The sequence below is a fragment of the Petromyzon marinus genome, chromosome 18, assembly GCF_048934315.1.
Source record: "Petromyzon marinus isolate PM22_M1 ecotype Great Lakes invasive population chromosome 18, UKy_Petmar_22M1.pri1.0, whole genome shotgun sequence".
Classification (NCBI taxonomy): Eukaryota; Metazoa; Chordata; class Hyperoartia; order Petromyzontiformes; family Petromyzontidae; genus Petromyzon; species Petromyzon marinus.
Genome location: NC_133684.1, coordinates 6267166 through 6285048, shown reverse-complemented (window position 1 = coordinate 6285048; position 17883 = coordinate 6267166). Strand labels below are relative to the sequence as shown.

The 17883-nt window shown below is 52.5% G+C and overlaps 1 protein-coding gene across 1 annotated transcript in view; it reads right to left on the bottom strand.

Annotated features, from left to right (window-relative positions):
* The window catches only part of LOC116943629 (GRB2-associated-binding protein 1-like), a 119111-nt gene extending 102100 nt beyond the window's left edge, over positions 1–17011 (bottom strand). The window contains 1 exon segment of the mRNA XM_032956649.2: positions 14955–17011. Within this exon segment, the coding sequence (XP_032812540.2) occupies positions 14955–15029 (75 nt within the window). The 5' untranslated portion in view covers positions 15030–17011.
* Between the last annotated feature and the right edge of the window lie 872 nt (positions 17012–17883).

Sequence of the window (17883 nt, the reverse complement as noted above, 5' to 3'; positions counted from 1 at the left end):
GATGAGCGGGCGAGCGAAAGGCTCGCAATCAGAAGGTTCATTCAAAACCTAGTTGGGGGGGGTTGACTCAGCCCATCATCTAGACAGAGTCGAAAAAATAGCTACCACTTTGTGGTAAAGCCAACAGTGGTTGTCATATGGATCTACTCGTCCCCGCCATACAAATGAAAAATTCCCAACACCAGCCCAGCGCTGTTAAGCAGGAGTTAAGCACGGCTTTGATGCACCATTTGAGCAGCAACTCACTGACGAACGCAGCTCTGTGTTAGCCACCGGGGTGTAATTTCGCGAAAAGATATCCGTGAAGGAGAATGTAAAATAACGGACGCATCTCCCTCCGAACGTATCCGTGTGAACGCATCTCTGCCGACGGATATCTATGACGCGGGACGACAGTCGCTTTCACGGGAATTCGACGAGAGTGAAAAACGGGTCCATTCGTCGAGCATCCGTTCCCGTGAACGGAGGCCGAAGTTGCTTCCACCAAGAAACGGATTCATCCGCTGGCGAGCGCTCGGGTCGGTCGATTTCACTCGGGAGATTCTCGTGGGAAAGCGAGAGGGCGCCTCCGACTGCCCTGTCGTGTCCGCCGCTGCGCTTACCGGTGATCGGGCCGCAGGGGAGACGTGGGCTCGGGTCGCCACGCCAGCGGGAAGAATGGGACCCGGAAGGGAGAGGGAGATGCAAGGAAGATGTCGAGAGGAGATGGAGAGAGCGAGAGGGAGACTGGAGGGCGCGAGGGAGACTTTCAGAGGGCTCGGGGGAGAGGCGCTCGCAAACTATTCACGGGTGCTCGCCACATTCCGCCCGCGGGCCACAAATTCCTGCCCCCGGGCTCGTTATATAAAAACGGATTTAAAAAAAAAAACAATTCTTAATATTTGCAAGTGCTATCATTCCGTTATCATGATGGATTTTTTGTCTCGTCACTAACAGACACCTTTCTACGCGTAAATTGATGGACAATGATGATAATGAAGATTTCATTTTAAAAAAATATTACAATTCAGCCATTCGTCAACAGGTGACTGTGGCGAGCAATCTCGAGCAACCAACAATTATCCCGCATGAAAAATAAGAATAGGCTTGACCCCTTTTTGAAATAAAAACAGGTGTTAAGATATTCTTGGTTCTTTCGGTAAAGTCAAAATATATTTGTATTTTTTTATTATTTTATTGTTTCCCTTCTACGTGACTTTACCGAAAGAACCAAGAATATGAATCCCTGCAGTCACGAAAGCTTTAAATAAGGTGTGAAGCTTTTCAAACACCAATGAGATACCTTTTGCAAGGAGTCAAGTTACTGCATTAACCGCAGATATAACTTATCTTAATCCATTTGCGTAAATCCAAAAAGGTCCCACGATATAGCGGCTCACCCCGAGCTCACGTGCATTGTCTTCGTACTGTTCGCTTTTTGGCGTCCTGTGCTCTGACACTGGTGGTGATACAAGGCCACAAAGAAGGCGGCTGTCTCTGGTGTAGGCCAATCAACTTCAAAGGCAATGCCACATTATCAGAGCCATGTTTGTTTGCACGTTCACCGCAATCAGGTGCGGTTCATCCGAACTTGTTGGAACATCTTAACACCTCCTGGTTTTATTGCCAGAAAGTGTAAAACCCATTTTTCTGTTTCATACTTTGAGACTGCCAAAAAGAAAAGAGGTCTCGTGATATAGCTGTTCAATTATCCCGCATTCAATGTTTTTTTTTCGCCTGCTCTCCAGGTCGGGGGAACGCACTCCCATAACACACACTTGCATTCTGGATGGGGGGGGGGGATCTGCTTCCTTGTTTGGCTATCTTTGGTGCGCTGCCTCATTTCTTCGTACGCGTTTGAGTCGTCGAGTTACGCGCACACTGACAAACGCCTCTCGGCAAAACCACGTGTGGTTTACACACAAGATGTGTGTGTGTGTCAACACCCCGCGGTACGTCTGGTGTTGCAGTGCCGCTCAAGCGTGGACGCGTGTGCGATTAACAGCGCTTGCAACCAACAGTCTGTTAAGACTATACAGGGGATCATTGTCTTTGTGTGCGGCTGAGTGCATGGTGATTGACTCAGCCTCAAGTGAGCACCGTTTGCGGTGCGTGAAAACATCGGCACCAGGGAGACAAAGGCGGCCATGTGCGGTGTAGGGCACACCACCCCCTCGTGTGCCGTGCCAGCCTTTCATAAGTGCTCGCTAACAGCACTCGCCCCAACAGTCTGTTCGGGCTATATGGGGGACCTTTGTCCGTATGTGTGTTTGTACACGTGAGTGTGTATGGATATGCGTCCGCATGTGTCTGCGTCACGTGGTACCCCAGGACTCTGTTTTCTTTCAAACTGCCGTGTCATTACTTCTGCTATCCCAAGCTATGGCAGAAAGTGTAAGAAACAAAAGAAAAAAAGCAGTCCGGCTAACTCTGTTGGCCGCATCGCTTGGTTTGCTTGGCTCATACTATTATTGCTGCTTCGGCAGCCAGCCAAACACCTCACCGGCAAGATCCTCGTGCAAACAAATCTTGAGACTCAGCCGAGGCTTTTGTACGGTGACTAAAACCACCACGACGTTCTGCACAGGCTCCGTTGACTTAATTAATTCACGGACAATGCGAACAAAGTCTGAGCGCTCATGGAGACGGGCAAAAGGCGGCGGCGGTGGCCGCTGGCCGGCGTGGTGTGGTTGGAACACCGTGCCCCCTTCCTCGCCTGGCGTGGTGTGGTTGAACATGGTTTTTCTTGGTTTGTATGATAAAAAAAATGTAATCAAGATATCTTGAATAACTGTATGTATATAGCAAGGATAAACACAGTGTGTATACAAAGAGGCAGAGTCATGCCAATGGAAATCGTTTTCATAAGGTGAGAGAAATTAACACCGGAGATAAACTTTTTGAGATTTTTTTTGTTATCGATGAAAACGAACGGCATCCTTTCAAAGGTGAGTCACCCGAGACGATAATCACAGCGACAAATTGTTGAGGACATTTTCGCTCATAACGTTTTTAGGCTTACCTTGCATTTTCATCAACAATTTCAAATTAAATCTGCTTGTCTGCGGCACACAGCGCGCTGCCCATCGAGTGAGGGCACGGACTACGCGATGAGCGCTCTCGGCACTCACGACATGTGTCACGCGGCTGGACCAAGTGGCGCGTGGAACAAGCGGAGCAGTCGTAACGTGGGGCAGCAACAGCAGCACCAACTGCGGCAAGATATCGCCAGAGGCCTACGAAACAGAAGTGCCTCTAGGCCCTACAAGAACCTTCATCCGACCCTGACTTGCCCCAACAGCCTGGTGATGGCTACGCGGGGGATCTTTGTCATTTGGGGGTGATGGAATTGCCGGGGATGGCTCGAACATAAAAATAAGTGAACACAAAACGAGTGGTGTTTCAACACCAGGTGAACGTTCAGTTGAAAGTCGGTTATTTTAGGGAAATACTCGAGCAATAGATGACCTGTAAACATGTTTACAGCTGTTTTAAATGATCCCGTGTTGTTTGTTGACTGAAGCGGCATCTTTTTGTTCTTTGTTACCAATATTGGGCAGGTGGGTGGGGCGGGAGGGTGGTGAATTTGAGAAAATCACAAGAAAATCTGGAGACAATGCAGCACTCATCACATCTGCCTCCTAAGTGCCTTCCGCGTGCCTCCTCCTCCACAGCGGCAAAATCGCTTGCAGGGGAAGAGTTTATTTTTTTCGTCAGGATGAGCCGCGTGCTTCTCGAGCGGCTTGGAGGAGCAAAACACGGAGGGGCAGGGCTATGCCTAGGGGGGGTGCGGAGCCCCGGGGGGAAACTCTCAACGTTTGCCCCCGCCCCCATGCCTTCAAACTAAACCGGACGTATGACATCTGACACCGTGACGTCAAAGTGCGGGCCCCCCTTTTTCCCGACCCCCCCCCCCCCCAAAGTGCGGGGCCCAGGGCGTTCGCTCCGATTCGCCATACGCCTGAGGGACGGCTCTGCACGGAGGTCTTCACGGCGGGGGTTAAAACCATGGGACATCGATTATGATGATTATCATGAAGACGGCGAGGGTGGTGGTCATGTGGGGAGCGGTGGCACAGTGGTTAGCGCGTTGCGCTATGAACCTGGCGACCCGGGTGCGATTCCCGCTCACGGCCAACACCAAGTGCCGATTATCTGAACCGGTTCTGGACCTCTCCTAGGCCGACTCAGCCTCAAATGTGTACCTGTTACGACGTGTAAACATCGCCACCAAGGCTTGGCGTCGACCCCCGAACCCTTCGGGTGCGTCTTACTTTCCAGAGCGTCTTATAAATCCGGGACATCAAGGACACCACCCGGCGTCGCCTCTCGACGTCACAGCGGGACCCTCGCTACCGCCGCGGGGTACAAAGTTCACGAACAGTCGGGGCAATCGGGGTTGTCGTCGGGCGGGTTAAGGACTTTTGTTTGTGTTTTATTTTTTTTACTTTAAAAAAAATATATATTTTAACACGGCTGCTGAGCGAGCGCAGGCCCACAAAGGTCAAACGGCCGGCAGCAAGCGGCACTGTGGAGCGCGTAACGGATAGAGAGGGTGCCATGGCGTTTCTGTTGTAGCCTAGCGAGGGCATTAGGGGAACGGCGACGGGAGGAGGGAATGCCAAAAAGTGGAGCAGTGCGAGTGGAAAAAGCAAAACAAAAAGAAGCGCTGTGACCTGCAGCGTGGTAAGTGGGCGAGTTTGTAGATGAGTGGGTGAGCAGCTAAGTGAGTGGGTCAGTGAGTGTGGCGAGTGGTTGAGTTTATAGGTCAGTGAAATGCACGGGTGAGCGAGTGTATTGCAGTGTGATGGTTGAACACAACAGTGTGGATGAGACAAAACAGTCAGTGTCTGGTGTGAGTGAAGTCTTTTGGGAGCAGTCATCGTGATAGGAATGGCAGAGCAATGACGGTGATGATGCTGCTGATTGGTGGAGTGACAAAGTTCGTGGAGTTGGCTTTTGTGGGACGACTGCTCATCGCACATTCTGGACGTCCAGCCGAGACAGTCTGGTGAGAGGAGCAGTGGGGGGGACTGGGGGTGGGTGAGTGGGGGAGAGGCAGTGAGAGGAGGGGGAGTTGGTGGAGGAGGAGGAGACTTGAGAAAGAAGGGGAGCAGTGGTGGGTTGGTGGGTTGGTGGGTGGGTGGGGGGTAATTATTCCACAAGAACGGGAGCCAGAAACTCAAGACGCCCCAACTGGCACCAGAACCACTTTCACCCGCCCGGCGTCCCGTCAAAGAGCTCCCTTTGTTTGGGGAGAAACCACTGGGGGGGGGGCGCTCCCCCCTCCCCAACTCCGCGTGCGGAGGGAAGGGATTCGTGCCGCACGCTCCCAAGCGAGGGATCAGGACCACAACGGATGACAACAATGGCACTGCCGCTCCGTAGCCACGCGCACGGCAGCACGGGCCCTGTGCGTCCCGTTGCTCGCCGGCTTCTTTGCCGGTCGTGTTGGTCTTCGTCGGTTGTCAAAATACGTTGCTTAAACGCGGGATGGCGTGCAACAAGGAGCACACGCCTGACCTCAAACAGAACGCTCATCTCATCCCATACTGGACCATTGTCTCATCCAATACAGGAACATCTTCTAATCCAATACAGAACCTCGTGCGCTTTTGACGTCATGTCCTGGTAACAAAGAATCCATTCGGAAGCCTCATAAGTCTAGCTCTGTACAACGGAGGTGCACGAGATTGGTGCCTTCAGCATTGCAGTCAAAGCAACATTTGAATTCTCAGGGTTGGAATTTAGGCAAATAAATTCATTGAAAGCCACATTTTATCACTGTGGTCTTCACTGCGCAGTCGCTGGCCACTGGGCTGAGGCCATCGCCACACTTGAGAACCCGGTTTGATCACGGACAACTGTGGCGCCGGATTAGAACCCAGCATCTCGGTGATGCCGGCCCATTGCTCGGAAGCTCTGGAGTTCGCTCATCCATCGCAAACCTGGAATGACGAACGACTCGGTTTACAGCAGCACGCACTGACTGCTCTGACACACGGTTTAGAATCGCGGTCATGGACCGAGAAAAAATGTATGGAACAAACTCTGCAAAGTGCGCTAAGAAGAAGCGCGGAGAGATGCACGCTCGGAATTACGATGAGAGACGGAGAGAGAGAGAGAGAGGAGCGCGTGGCTTAGAGAACACGCGCAGGTTAAAGGCAAAAGTAAAAACATGTTTAGAGAAGTGAGCAGGCTGGGGCCGGATGCGTCACGGCTGGAAGGGTCGAAGGCCGATTAGTTAAGAACAGCGGCGGAGCGGCAGCCGAGGAGTGGAGCGGCGTCCGAGAGGACGTCCACCGGGGAGACGGAGCAAAGGAAGCTCATCTCGATTGCCGGTGCTCGGTGGGCTGCTGACACCGCAGAGGCGTTGAATAGATTGCGACGGCTTGGGCGAGGCCTTCATCCAGCAGTGGGTTGACCGTGGCTACCGATTATGAACGTACACCCTATTTATATAAATGTTACGTAAAAAAAACTTGAATTGCATGTGACTTATGTCAGCGACATCGCGCGGTGATTCATTCTCATGTGAGTGCATCACTTCAGCACATGTGAAATTGTGAGGCGTAGATAAAATAATAGGAATTAATAATAACAAAAATAATCGTCCGCACTCCTGAGCCGTGACATGAGCTCGCGAGGAGAGCGGCGCGAAGGTTTCCGAACACGGCAGTGGCGCCTACAACGCACTCGGCTCTGTGGATTCCGAACCCAGTGATCAACAAACGGACCGGCGTGGGGTAACGCCGGCGTTCCGCTCCTCATAACCAACCCCCTTCCTACCGATGGCAATTCTGAAGCTCGCGACACACGCGCGCTGCATCGCGTGCGTCCAGCGACGTACGTTTAACCAAGTCACGTGCTCTGCAGTGTAACGGGGGGAGCGGTGGTGCAGCGTTTGGCAAACTGAGTTACACGCCCCTACTGGACACCTGTGAAAAAGAGCTTTATAGCTCATCGGATTCCTGCAGTTTAAATACAAATTCTGATTCTGATGTACGAACACAGCAACCTGACTTCGGTTCTCGGCCACGACTAGCATAAGTTGTGAGCGATATCTGAACCGGTTCTCTCTCTCTCTCTATGCTCTGAATAAGGGCCATTACTCAAAACGTCGCCCGAGCAAATGTGTTCCTGTTTTAAAGCAATGCGAACGACAGGGGGTGCTGCGGTTTTTGTTGTTTCAGTCTGCGCCAATCCACTCCTCCACCCGACGACACTCGTGACTCATCTTGGGCTTCGCGGCACTTCCCTCGATGGCAAAGTTCACGAAATGACAGCAGACGTCAAACTCCACGGGGTCGCCTTCCGCTACACGGACAGTCTCTGCTACCCTGCTGCTGTTGCTGCTGCTGCTGCTGCCGCCACGAGCACGTGGTCTGAGCATCCCTCCTTCCCCCCTGTTCAAGTCCTGACTCAGGGCCTTTCACTTCTCCTCCGCGGAAGACCGACTGCCACTACCACGTGCCCTCATCTGCATCTCGAACACACCGTACCCTCCCTCGCCGTGTGGCAGGCCGCCACTCACACTCTCCCCTCTCTTCACAACCACCGTCATCATCATCATCGGCAATGATCAATCCACTGCTGGATGCAGGCCTCCTGTTGCCTCCTCTCACGGTCCCGCGATCCCACAGTACACCGGGCACGTGGCTCTGCACGTGCGAGTCGATCTCATCGCTCGGTTTTAGAGCGATTGGTCGTCCCCCTCCCGGGGCGCGTTCCGTTCCTTCGTTAGTCTCGACCACCGGCCAGCAGGCCCAACTTCTAATACAGACGTCGGCGTTTGTTCTCTAAATCCATGCCGTTCCTCTTTCAGTCTTTCTGCCTCGAGCTGTCCCTTCCCCTGCCTTACGAAAGCGAAACTTTATTTGACGTACAAAATATCAATGGGAGCGCGCGCGTGCCGTTTGCATTTTTGCGTTTTGCGCGCGTTCGCGGGCTGCAGTCGTCCCTCGCGGCGCCTCCAGCGTTGCGGCCGCGTTCCGTCTTAAACTTGGAACGCGTCTCGAATCCGAGTCCATCGTATTGTATTGCATAAGCCACACGTGGCAGAACGACCCATCTGGCAAAAATACACAAATCTGCGGCCAACGCAAACAGCATGCAAATCACACACGCAACAAAAACACCCTACACGTCGTGAAATGAAGAGGAAAAAGAGAAGGAAGGAGAGAAGAAGAAGATGACGAAGAAGAAGAACCGAATGGGGAAGCGATCGTTCTTCCTCCGACCAAAGCAGCCGGGATGCACCCAATCTCGTCAGGTCTCAGAAGCTTAACAGGGTTTTGAGCCTGCAGACTACTGTACTGAGATCGGTGGCCAACCAGGGCTTACCAGGCGTCAGGGTTCCCGACCCTGACGCCTGCTTTATATTTGGAGTTTGCGTGTCTCTCTCCCCGTGGTCGCGTGGATTTTTGCTTCGAGTCCTCCGGTTTTTCCCTCCACGTTTAGAATCAACATCACGCGCTTTAGAGTGTTTGGCCAATATAAATGTCTACGCGATAGGCCACTTCGATGAGCTATCATTTGTGATGGCCAGGTCGCTTTTGAAAAAGAGCTACATAGCTCAGTGGGCCTCACCTGGTCAAGAAAGAAAAAAAACATTTAGTTCCGTATTAATATTGTTATTATTCCGCTTGTCGAACCACAAAAGCCTCAGCGAGTTCGGTAGGGTCCTGTCAGGTTTTCGCAGGAAGGGGGGCGACGTTGCCAAGTTTATTCACCGAATGAGTAAGTTGCGGCGTAACGTGTCAAACTTTCACCGTGACGCCGGCACACGATGGCCCAAAACACCTCGTGCGGATGATGCCACGGGATCTCTTCACGCCCGCTGCGAGCGAAGCAGAGGTGTCACTGTCACCGCCGCGCGTCGCGGGAATAACCAGGGGCGGCCGTTGGATTCGCGCCGCGAACCGCCGAGGCTGCGAGTCGGCCCGGGAGGTGGCAGTGCGGCAAGTGGACTCCTGAATCTGTTTGTGTCAGCACCCCACCACCGCCACCACCACCACTTGTATGCGTGGTGGGTTTTCCCTGAGCCCTCCAATTTCCTCCCACACGAAGTCAGACTCTCACCACCGATGGAATTTGACAAACATCCCAGTGCAGCAGCAGTAGCAGCAGCAGTCTCCTGACAAAAAAAAAAAGTTGATTCTGACTCCAGGAAGCTTATCCCGGGTAAATAATTAGCATTACTGTTGTTGTGATTATTAACCCTTTGTGCTTCCCAAAGCAATGAGAGCCTTCATTTTAACACAGCAATGGGGTTTTAATCAGTACTTGACTTGAAGCTTATGGCGTTCATTGTTAATCTGTCTCTCGTGCCTCAATATACAAGGCAGAGTGTATGATCGTCTTCTGTAGAGTGGACCTGGTAGAGAGTCGTTGCTGGGGCCAGGGTTGTTAGTGAGCACCTATTAAGGCTGGAAGCGTCACAACAAGAGGTGGTGCGGACATCCAAAACGGGTCATCTGTGTGTCCCTCAGTGCTGGTGTTCAAACGCCGGACCGGGGTACTCAATTAACGCCCGAGTCAACCTGCGGGCAAAATCCGTACCACGGATATTAGCTGTGGCGAACCGGGAGTCAAACTCACGTCGAAGGATTCATAACGCAGTGCGTTAACAACGTCGCCGCCACTCAAACACACACACAAAGACAAAGATTCCCCGTACAGCCCGTTACCAACTGAGGCAAGTGCTGTTAGCACGGCACACGAGGGGGTGAGTGGCCACCACCACGCCCCGGCCGCCTTTGTCTCCCGAGTGGCGATGTTTACACACCGCTAGGTCGACCTCGGGGAGGCCCAGGATCAGTTCTGATAATCGTCACTGGTGTTAGACACAAACAGACGTCGACACTGAATCCTTAATTAGAAAGGATTTTTTTTTTGTCACACACCTCCCCCTGACTCAACACCACCTTCCTCCTAAATCCCAAACCTTGGGTGGATGATTAATCTGATCCGATTTGCTTGCTTCTCTCCATCTCTGTTTTATTGCACAAGGCCGATTGGGTTAATCCTGCAATCCCTCTCTGCCCGTACGCCTCACGCGTACGATATGTGTTGCCGTTGCACACGGGACAGAGAACAGAGACAGCAAGTATGTGGATGAGAGAACATTCCGCAGGTTAAAGACGCCACGTCGTCGTGTTTACTGTTCAGAAGAGTGAGTGGGGCCTGAGCAGCAGCAGCAGCAGCAGCACACGTAGCTCGGAGGGATGACGGCCGATGGTCGAGACTAATGATGGAGTGGCGGACAAAGGAGGCAAAGCACCCGAGCCACATCTCCAGGGGAGACGGAGCGACGACGTCAGCTCGCGGAGGGGCACAGGTCGTGCATCAGCCAGTCATCCCAGTCGACCCGCGGCACCTGGGTCTGTCCCGTGACCTCCGGCCAGCGGGTGTTCGACACTTCACGGGGCCTTGATGTGCACATAGCCTGGCACAAGCGCCGTACTGACATCACCGCCCCACTTAGTGAAGAACGGCGATTGATGTTGTTGTTGTTGTTAATTCCGAGCTGGAGTATGTCCACATTGAGCGAAATGCCACATTTTAAAGTGACGGGCTGTTTTTGTGCAGCAGTGGCCGGCGATTTGGGATGAGATCATCAACAACTTCGCTGCATTAATGAACTCTCGACGCTACAGTACAGGGAAGGGCTTTAAGGTAACAACTCACTCATTACATTTTGTGTGTTAAGTGCCCTGACTCACCTGTGCATGGCAGCCCGTGAGTGGTTTAAACTCACTCACGGGCTGCCGGGAATTCCGCTTGCCCAAACGCTTAATCTGCTTGCATGCGACCGCAGCGCAGTCGACGCACCCCGGCTGCTGGGCGGCGTTAGCAGCAGCAGCAGCCCGTGGATGGGGCTGGCGACGGAACGACAGCCAAAGGAGGGAACGCCCTCGACAGTGACGTCCCCGCAGAGACGGAGCGGTGGGGTGTTGTGGCGTCGCGAGGGATGGGGAACCGTGTTGAGGAGGGGCCCCTCTTTTCGCACCAGATCAGTCCGGAACGCTGTTCCGGGAATGTGCTTTTCAAGCTCCCGGCCACATCCGCCGTCTCTCGCCTTATTTTGTCCCTCGCAATAACTTATTTTGTCCACACCGGGATCATGGGAATATTGGGTGGTGACAATATAGGATTATTGTGGGATTGGCGCACCGTGCAATCTAGTGGCAGTGCCTTACGTCCGCAAACCCTACTTCAACCCAGCACACCAGAGCGGTGTTTGGGAAGTTATCGAGTGTGAACTTAAACCCTGCCCTTCATCCACCAGTCGACAGAACACGGCTCATGATGACATCGTTGGCTTGTACGCGCTCTGCAGTAACATCGCACCGTCGACAGACTTTGCCCCCGCGTCTCCCTCGATAAGAGACTCACGTGCCGCCTCGACCTCCCCGTGCCGACACAATATATGAACATTGGGACGCACGCGCCGTGTATCCCAATATAAGCGGATTAATTTCATGGCAAATCCCCCGAGCCCTCCCCCCCCTTCCCCACCCGCGTGATTCGCAGACAACGCAGGGCATGACGACATCGCGCCAGGCAGGGCTTTCACAGCAAGCCGTACCGCGACAGTGCGGCGCCAAGCGGGCAACGCGTTCGCCGTTGGTTGCGGTGGATCGCGGTTCGAATCCGGCCGCCTCGCCCCCCACCCCCCCGATGAATACTGCGGCGGTGGTGTAACGGTACTCCGAAGACGTCCACTTCAGTCACGATGGAAGTAACAAGCAAGGTTCCCCTGATGTCATTCGCAAGAGCGCGGGGCCATCGCGCGCCTTCGATTTTAGTTTTTTTTGTTTTAAATCGCACCGCAAAGTTGCTCGTTTGGGATTATGTGCACGCGGCAAAACATCGGGCCCCCCCTTCCTGGCAGCGGACCGATGCCCCCAGGCAGGATCACTCAATCCTGGGCTCTCTTGAGTTGTCACCCTGGTTACACGAGAAAAACAGCAAAATTAAATCTAACCACCGAGGCAAGGGAATCGATGTTGCATCAGACTGCTGAAGGGCCCTCTCGAGCCACACTCTGGCGTAGGAGAATAGAGCGGGGTGAGGCGATATCTCAGCAGGGCGCGCACCAACCACACCGACGCCGCTGCACGTCATTACGAGTCACTGCCAAACTGCAACTGGGTCCATCGCGAGATTGCAAAAGAAGGGCAACGCCAAACCGCTTCTGCAACAGGGGCCTCGACAAGCCCCAATGATCGCATCCGGATGGAGCGGGACCACTAGGCACGTGCAGCAGGGCATTACGGAGTCGACAGGCTGCAGCAACGGGGCGCAGAAAGTCGTGACATCGCAACGGGACGAAGTAGGGAGTCGAGAATCACTCTTGCAACAGGGCGCAGCAGGGGTTATTGTAAGACTGCCAGCAAGTGCAACAGCGTGTCAGAGGCTATACAGTCGCAACAGGGCGCAGCAGGGGTTATTGTAAGACTGCCAGCAAGTGCACCAGCGTGTCAGTGGCTATGCAATCGCAACAGGGAGCAGCAGGTAGGGCACCGTAAGGTTGCACCCGTGTGTGTGTGTTTGTGGCAGCAGGGACCACAAGCGATTGCAACAGGGACCTTTAGCCCTTTGCCTCCGCAGCCCCTAAAAGGCGTTTAACGACGCGACAGCGACATTGGGCGAATAGCGCGGGCGGGTTCACGTGGGGTCATTTCGGGCTGAGTCTACCCAGAGGAGAGCCTGTCCGAGGGAACGCCGAGGCGCGTGATCGACGTTACGGGTCTTTCAATTCCGGAAGGGGATTTAATTAATGAATTATTGAACGAGTTAAGAAGCTAACGAATGAACGAGAGTTAATTGACAAACCAACGAATTAATGGTTTAGTGATCCAATGCAGGAACAACTTTACCCAAGTAATTAATGAACGTAGGAATGAGTTAATAAACGAAAGAACGAATTAATGAACAATTAAATGACAAACGACTTTGTTAATACAATAGGAATTTATTTACTAATTCCGATAGTGAGTTAACGAATGAACGGAATGAATGAGCTAACGAACGAGTGCATCGATGCGTTAAAAAAAACAGACTGGAATACCAAAACCCGAAACCCTGAGCCGAACTTTAACGTTGCAGGTCGGCGATTCTCCATAGTAACTGGAATAAAGCAGAATCAGCAAGCTCCAGCGCTTGGCTCCTATCTTTGTTTTTTTTAAATGCCACCAATTTCCCACGGAGACGTCGGTGGGGAATGTCCTTCCGATATCAGGAAGCCACTGGGGTCTGTGCACTTTCGAAATCTAAATTGAAAACTCATTCTAGATTTAAAGCTTTCGTGATTGCAAGGATCCATACTCTGTGGTTCTATTCGGTAAAGTCACGTAGGTAAACAATAAAACAACAAAAATCACGATGTTTCGGCCACAACACAAGCGGCCTTCATGTCTCTTTAAGCTTAAAGGTCGCGGTCTGAGCGTGGCTGTGTTTCACTCGAGCGCTGTCCTCGAGACAGCCTGGTCCCTTCACCTGATGAAGGCCGCTTGTGTTGTGGCCGAAACGTCGTGATTTTTGTTGTTTTATTTTTTACCTACGTGACTTTACCGAATAGAACCAAAGAGTATGAAAACTCATTTCTTAGGAACGGCTTCGTGTGTCTCGTTTTGTCGTCCTTGCACCCGCACCTGCGATTAGCGCGGTTGGCTACGTACGGTGCGATAGAGGTTCACATCATTACAATATGTTTCCACAAGTTGGATGATTAGATTAATCGAGTTGTGATTATTGTTACACTGCACTATCATCATTAAGATTACTGTACATCATTACATAATTAACTGCCATGCTCAAGGGACGTGACAACAATGCACCCCCCCCCCCATATAGCCCATGAAGGCCGGCACAGAAACACGAGTTGGTGGTTGGACAGCACCACGCCCGGCCGCCTTTGTCTCCCCAGTGGCGATTATTACACACTGCACCAGACACTCATTTGAATCTAAGTCGAATTAGTAGAAGCCCATTCACATACACGTGAGTTTGTAACACCATTTGTTACGGATTACACACACGCCTTGGTGAATAGTCACGCAAAACCATTTGTTGCAAAATGAACCGAAATGAGCAAATGGGACGAATCCTCTGGTAGTGGTGGTGGTGATGATGATGATGCTACACAGCGTTGGCAGTGATGCACAAGCACAGACAACAACACACCTCATCACATTCGTCAATAACAGCACCGTGTGACCATTAAAGGGAACGCATATGATAGGCGACGTTTCAGGCAATGGCCCTTATTCATAAGAAGGGATATTGTTGATTTTTAAAGCAAATTATAGCATCTACCTGTCGGCGGGCCTGAACCAGTGGTGAACAATTCCACATTCCCACGGTCAGAACAGAACCATCCAAAGACCCACCATATCCACCGCCGCTGCCGCCGTCCACAAACCACAAAGTGGTACCAATTCTATGGACTACGCGCGTCCACGTTGGTCATTCGGGCACCGGCTCACAGCGCAACCACTGCTGCAGTCGCTGTCGTAATCGCCACCGACCTAATGACCCATGGGTACGCGTCCCCCGTCTCGTTACCCCATGACTGACACGACACTGCCGCTGTGCGAGATTGTGAGAGCGGAGCGGTGGCGCTGTGGTTAGCGCACCGCGTTACGAACCCGGCGGACCTGACCTGACCCCCTGCGTCAGTCAATTCCCCGACGACGGACTGACCGGTCAAACATCGGTGGGCGAGCGATGCCTCACAAACTGCTCTGATGTTGGACCACAAATTCAAAGGTTCACCCGTATAACCTCAACAGACCAGAGGGGCAAGTGCCGGGCACGGCACACACGGCGTTGCTGGGGTGTCAGTGTTCAGCAGCACCGATCAGCGTGGCGACTTACACAACAACGACATCGCTCCGTGACCGGCACCCCGTGAGTTGCATCCAGCGGGGGGGGGGGGGGGGAGAATGACGACGTTTCGGGACACTCACGTATCTGCGCAGTTTCTTCTCCGGCGGCGACTTGCGAAGCCACCCGCTGCACACCACCTCGCCCGCGCCGCTCATCGCGCCGCCGGTATCCGAGGCGGCCGCGTCTGGGTTCGACTCCCGCCGCAGGAGCCCCCTAGGCAGCACGGGATGACTATGACGACGACCAGATGTGGTGACCCTGATGCTGCTGATGATGCTGATGCTGCTGATGATGCTGATGATGCTACTCCTGCTGCTGCTGCTGAAGTTGATGCCACTGTTGGGATTGTGGAATGCTGTTGCTATTGCAGTAGTTGCTGCTGCTATTTTGGCTTTATCCTGCTGTTGATGTTGGTGCCGACGATGTTGCTGATGCCGATGATCGTATTGCTGCTGATGCTGTTGTTGCTGCTGTTGCTGCTGCTGTTGCTAGCAGCAGTAGTTTGTTACAGCTGCCCTTGATGCCGCCAATGTTGCCGCATTCGTTGCTGCCGATGCTGCGCTCCTATTGTTACCGCTGTTGCTATCCCTATTGTTATCCTCACCGATTGCAGCCACTGCAGCGACCGCTGGTACGAGTAAGGCTGCTCTGTTGTTAATGCCGCCGCTGCTGCTGATGATGCAGCAACTCTGCTGGAGCCACTGCTGCTGCTGTTGTTGCTGCTGCTTGTATGCAGCTGGTGGTCGTACTCCTATTGTGTTGCTCCGGGTCTGCTTTCACTGCTGCTGCTACAGCTTGTGCTTGTTGACTTACTGCCACTCTTGCTGCTGTTGTTGCTGTTGTTGCTGCTGTTTGCTACCACAGCTGCTGCTGCTGCTCTTGCCACAGCTGCCCGTTTGACTCTCCACTCTCTCTCTCCTCTCGCGCTCCCTTCGTCGGTCCACTTCCGACGTGACGTCACAACGCAGGACGAGGAATGTATCAGAACGCGGCGGTGACGTCACCGTTCGGAAACGAGCGCATCCGAAACGTCGGGTGACGTCACCGCCGAGTCGTGTTGAGGAATGCACCGGTGACGTCAGGGATCGCACGTCCACACCGTCGCCGTGTCGGGATCTGGGATGTTTATTTACAGTGGAGGAATCTCGATGAGCTCACCGAGTTATTTTTTTCCTCTCTCTTTTTTTCCCTCTCTCTTTCTCGCAGAGGTGGAAGAGAGAAGACCGAAGTTCCGACGCGTCTGCGCGCACGAGCGCAAATGTAACGACGAAGCTCAACGCGCGCGTCGAACGTTTCGGGCAATGGTCCTTAGTGCAAAAACAAAACAAACAGCGGAGGGTGGCGACCATGCATCAGTTGGACGTCATCGCATCGCGTGTACGGCTCCTTCGTCAATGCACTGCTGGGCCATGGAGGCGGTTACTGTGGCGAGACGTTATTAACTCCCTCGCCTGGTATGCAGGAGGTCGTGGCTTTGATCCCGATCCTCACACCTGCTGTACATTTCCAGTTTGCGTCTCTTTCATCTCTCCCCGTGGTGGTCGCGTGGATTTTTGCACCGGGGACCTCCGGTTTTTCCCTCCACATTTACAAACAACAGCACGCGTGTAGAGTATTTGGCCGATATACATTTCCACACGATGAGACACCGTTTTGCTGTTTTTTTCCTGGATTTTTCTGATTGCGTATAGTCACTTTAAGATGTTTTCTTGTTCATGTTTATTTTTTATTTTTCGTTCGTTGCGGTTGCACCCGATTCAAGAGCCAAGTGAAAAACTGAAACTGAAATCATTTGTGGCAGCCAGGTCGCCTCTGAAAAAGAGCTATACAGCTCCGGTGAGCCTTACCTGGTGAAATTTGTAAATATTTTTTTCGTTTTGATTTGCCCATGCTTCATTGTGACGTCGCCGAGGTAATGATGCAACGCCTGCTGGGACGCTTTCGACCTGTCGCACCTCGTCCCCATGATCACATCTATCCTAAGGCACGTGTCGGAGGTGCAGCCTGTTATCCGGTAGTGGTGCGCGCGCGCGCGTGAGACCACATTTGTACAACTTTATTGACACAGGGCACACATTTTTTGGGGTGCCTCTTGCAATCACGACGTGAAAGATGATGCAGCACACTGCCCGTGACGTCATTGACAGGGTTTGCTAACGGTATGTGGGAACGTCATGTCGGATGAAAATGTGTGACGTCGAATTAAATTCCCGAACAGAACGCACGTGACGTCACCAACGATGAGAATGTATGCCTGTTATTGCGTCATAGGCACCAGCGCGATTGCAGGCAATGCCTGCTGCCAGTTTACCTAAATGCTGGTGGCTTGCTCCTCGTGACGTGACACGATTGTATTTTGATTATGCAAAGCCTGTCGTGACGTCATTACATTAAATGCAACGTGGATTCCTGGTGACGCCATTATGTTGAACATCACACATTTTCTATTGCCAGTGACCACGCATTAAATAGAGTACTAATGTATTCATTCAACTGGGTACATACGCAGCCTGCTCGTTCAATCCACAGCTGAATGAGGGGCTCAACACCACACCGTGCAAGGCAGTGAGGGGGTTGTTTGACCATGCTTCACCACTCTGGTCAGTGCGCGTTGGTGGTTGGGGCCAGATACAGTAATTGTTTTTTCTGCACTGCCCTCTGCTGCGTAAAACGCATACTGCACACCGATCTGTTTAGACTCTCGCATGTGGTCAACCCATCCAAGTTCTAGCCAGGCTAAACTCTCCTTAAACTTCGGATGGCTCGTAGGATCAGGCCCATGCCAGGCGATTTGTTCACATCGGGCTTTGTAGGCTATTCGCCCATATAAAGTACCACTTGGGAGAAAAGATCCCAAAAGACACACTGTGGTTGCGATGAGATGGTTAGGATGGTCCTTGAAGGACGTGTCAATAGAGGGACGAAGGAGGTGGGTTATGATGGAGACCGTTAATTGGGCTGTGTTCATTGGGCTGTGTTAATTGGGCTGTGTTTTTACTGTGCAACAAT